Source organism: Triticum aestivum, chromosome 3B (genome assembly GCF_018294505.1).
Source record: "Triticum aestivum cultivar Chinese Spring chromosome 3B, IWGSC CS RefSeq v2.1, whole genome shotgun sequence".
NCBI lineage: Eukaryota > Viridiplantae > Streptophyta > Magnoliopsida > Poales > Poaceae > Triticum > Triticum aestivum.
The window spans coordinates 143,943,255-143,946,596 of NC_057801.1; the positions used below are offsets into that span (position 1 = coordinate 143,943,255).

A 3,342-nucleotide genomic window follows, 5' to 3' on the forward strand; every position below is an offset into this window, starting at 1 on the left:
TATCAGGAGAACATCCACCCGAGAGGTAAAAATACTGAGACAGGTTATTACACAAACCAGAGAAATTCTGGAATCAATTATTCAGCACTTAAAAGAAATGGTCTTCCACTATTGCTTACTGACAATTCACACCGTTTATTGAACTTTAAAATCAAGGAACAAACACAGCCCTAAAGCTCAGTACACTGATCTCCTTAATAATTACTCCCTCCGTTCCCAAATAGTTGTCTTTCTAGCCATCTCAAATGGACTATAACATACGGATGTATGTAGACATATTTTAGAGTGTAGATTCACTCATTTTGCTCCGTATGTAGTCACTTGTTGAAATCTTTAGAAAGACAATTATTTAGGAACGGAGGGAGTATTATTTTCCCCTCCAACCAAGTTTACAAAGCTAGTCATATATTTCCATCATGAAATATTTACCAAATTATTTGCTAGCACAAAAACAAAGCCCAAAAGAGGAAGGGGAAGAAAAAAGAAGGAGAGAAAAGGCCTCACAAATCCATCCGTATATCGATCACATCACGAATGAGACAATCTCAGGCTCCCGCTGCTCCACTCAAGCCAGAGACCGGCTTCCGTTCTCCGCGCCAAAAAATCACTTTCCGGACAGAAAACAATCTCGTTATACCAACTTCTTAATTAGGGGCTACTAGCTAATTGGTGCGCGCGCTACTTAATTGATCCGTTTAATTAGTAGTTGATCTGCTCGGCGTCGCCGTTGGCCGCCATGCCGTCCTCGTCCTCGTCCTCCTCGTCCTCCCGCTCCTCGCCCTCCTCCTCGATGCTCTCCGACCTCTCCCTGCCGCCGCCGCTGCTACGCCGGCCCTCCGACGACCCCTGGGACCCTGCTGCCGACACCGGGTCCACCTTGTAGGCGGTCTGCGGTGGCGTAGGTGCCACCGCGCGGTGGTGCACCATGGAGGCCGCCTGGTGGTGCTGCATGTGGTGGCCGTGGTGGGCGGCCGCGGCTGCGTTCTGGTAGTACTCCTGCGCCGACACCGCCGCCGTGTAGTGCGCCTGCGTCGCCGGGTGCGCCCCGTAGATGGCGGTCGGTCCAGCCCCCTGCGCCGCGTAGTCCGGCGGCATCCATATGCCCCCAAGAACCACCAGCTGCGGCGCCCCCGCAGGCGGCGCCGTCGGCGCCGGCATCGGCCGTCGCGTGTGCAACCTGTACTTCTGCTCGCAACACAAACAAAAACTTCAATTTAGATACACACGCACCCATGTGTCATGTGTTCATATAATAATCAGTTAATCGTTCTACTCATAATTAAAGCAGCAGCATGCATAATTACTGGAACGTACGAAGAGAGAATGCAAGATGCGTATGATGAGATTATAATTACCTGGAGATGGCTTTTCACCTCATCATTGGTCAATCCATCCACCTTCATGAGCTCGCGGATCTGCTTCGGGGTCGCCACTTTAATCAATTTGCAAACAACAAAAGAGATTTAGAATTTGTCTTGGGCACACACGTAATTCATTCAGACTCAGCAGGTTAATTTGATGCATCCAAATAGTTACTACAGTAGATCATTACATGAGGACGTCTGTGTGAATACCTTGAGCGCCGCCCAGGATTTGAAGGGCATTGACGAAGCGGCGGTGCAGCTCCGGCGACCAGCACCGCCGGGCCTTCCGGTTCGTCTGCGGAGCGGGCGGCACCGACTGCCCTTCCGGCGCCGTAGACGTCGGTGGTGCACCGACGTCTCTCCGCGAGACTACAGTGCCGTTGCTGCCGCCGTCGTCGTGGTACGGCTTTCTGTCAGCCTCCCGGTCCTTCTCCGCGGGCGCGAGCCCGAGCTCCGGCAGCGCCGCACTCTCCGCCATACAGGCCTTCTCCTTGGTGAACGGGAGGAAGGCGCCGACGCCGTTGCCGCCGCCGCCGTCGAGCCCGCCCAGCATGGGGCTCGTGTCCAGCGGGTGCTCCGAGCGCTCCTTGGGAGTCTGCGGGCCCTTGGCCGCCGCGTCTCCCGCAGCCGGCCCGTTCCACAGCTGCGCCGACACCATCCAGTTCGCCTTCTCCGACGGCGCGTTCCCGGCCGCCTTCTCCGCCGCGTCGATCCCGATGTTCTTCAGCGGTATGAACTCCTCGAGCACCAGCGGCGCCCTCGCCGCCGCGCCGCCATGGCTCCCCATCTGGCACGCCTCCAGCTGCTGCCTGTACGCCTCCATAGCTGCACCCACCCACACATACATTATTCAGTCAGGCAGAGCTCCATCGCCTTCCACGTAAGCACACATGCATGGGCAGTTCGGCACGTTAATTACCTTGGTTGAGGAGCTGCATGCAGAGCGGGAGCTCGCGCTTGAAGGCGTCGATCTTGAGCCGCTCGTCGTCGAGGCGGGCCAGGAACTCCTGCAGCTTCTGCGTCGTCGCCTGCTCCGCCGAGAGATGATGGTGGTGGTCCACGACCGGCGACGCCTGCTTTGGATAGCCGCCGCCGGCAGACGCCGCGCCGTTGCCGCTGGGCGTGTAGTCTAGGGTTAGGTCAGACGGCGAGGAATCCATGTGTGTGAAGTGGTGCAGCTAGTGAGGTGCTAGGGAAGCTCCAGTATATTACTCCTGCTTAGATATCAGGGGTGTGTGTGTGGATGGGGGGATCGGGGTGGAATCGGCTTGTTTTTAAGGGTGATTTCTGGGAGGGTAGAGAGAATAAAGTCGGATTTAGAGGGGGTGAAAAGGAAAAGTTTCTCCCTGTATGTATGTGTGTGTTTGATACTTTGATCTAGGTACTGTAGACCACCAGAACTGCAGACTAGACTAGAGGGATAAAGCCAAGGGCATGGTAACTTCTTGCAAAGATCAAAGGGGCCAAAAGCTAATCCTCTGCATGCATGCATGCATGCAGGAGGTTTCATGTACCACAAGGTGGTGCAGTAGGATATAGCCGTAGCAAGGCGACCACGCATGACACAGCTGGGGTCATGTGGTTTTTGGTCTTTGTACTGTATGTACAGTGTTACGCTCTCAGTGGATCTAATACAAGATTGTCTCGGAACTACACCAAATCTGAAGTAACTAGGGTTCTAAAGAGAGGGGGAGGGGAAGGAAGCCGCCGCCGCCGAAGAATTGCCAACTAAATCCTGCCTGCCTTCCTCCAGAGACTCCTCCCGATAAGTAGCCTAGGTCACCCACTTGTGGGCTGGGTAGCGCTCGCTGGGCCTTCTCACCCTCTTGCCTGGTCCCTGGGCCTCGTCTCCCGCTGGGCTCTTCATAGCAGTGGCAGGGTGGGCCGTAACATCCCCCCCCCCCCCCCCCATCTTGAGAATCAGCTTGTCCCCAAGCTGGAGCTTCAGGGTAGTGTCGATGCAACTCGTCTCGTTCCT

At 55.3% G+C, this 3,342-nt stretch overlaps 1 protein-coding gene across 1 annotated transcript; it reads right to left on the bottom strand.

The window, feature by feature from the left end:
- Positions 1-388: 388 nt before the first annotated feature.
- Positions 389-2,667, bottom strand: LOC123069047 (transcription factor NIGTH1). Its single transcript, XM_044491784.1, has 4 exons — positions 2,284-2,667; positions 1,575-2,189; positions 1,356-1,432; positions 389-1,185 (listed from the first exon to the last, which is right to left on the bottom strand). Exons 1-4 carry the CDS (start codon positions 2,522-2,524, stop codon positions 700-702), a joined length of 1,419 nt encoding a protein of 472 aa, XP_044347719.1. The 5' UTR covers positions 2,525-2,667; the 3' UTR covers positions 389-699.
- Positions 2,668-3,342: the final 675 nt, after the last annotated feature.

Excerpts from the sequence above, each read along its gene's own strand:
- LOC123069047 (XM_044491784.1), bottom strand. The coding sequence starts at position 2,524 with ATGGATTCCTCGCCGTCTGACCTAACCCTAGACTACACGCCCAGCGGC. Across the intron at positions 1,433-1,574 it reads AATCCTGGGCGGCGCTCAAG|TGGCGACCCCGAAGCAGATC; the intron begins GTATTCACACAG and ends AATTGATTAAAG. Across the intron at positions 1,186-1,355 it reads AGGTGAAAAGCCATCTCCAG|AAGTACAGGTTGCACACGCG; the intron begins GTAATTATAATC and ends TGTTGCGAGCAG.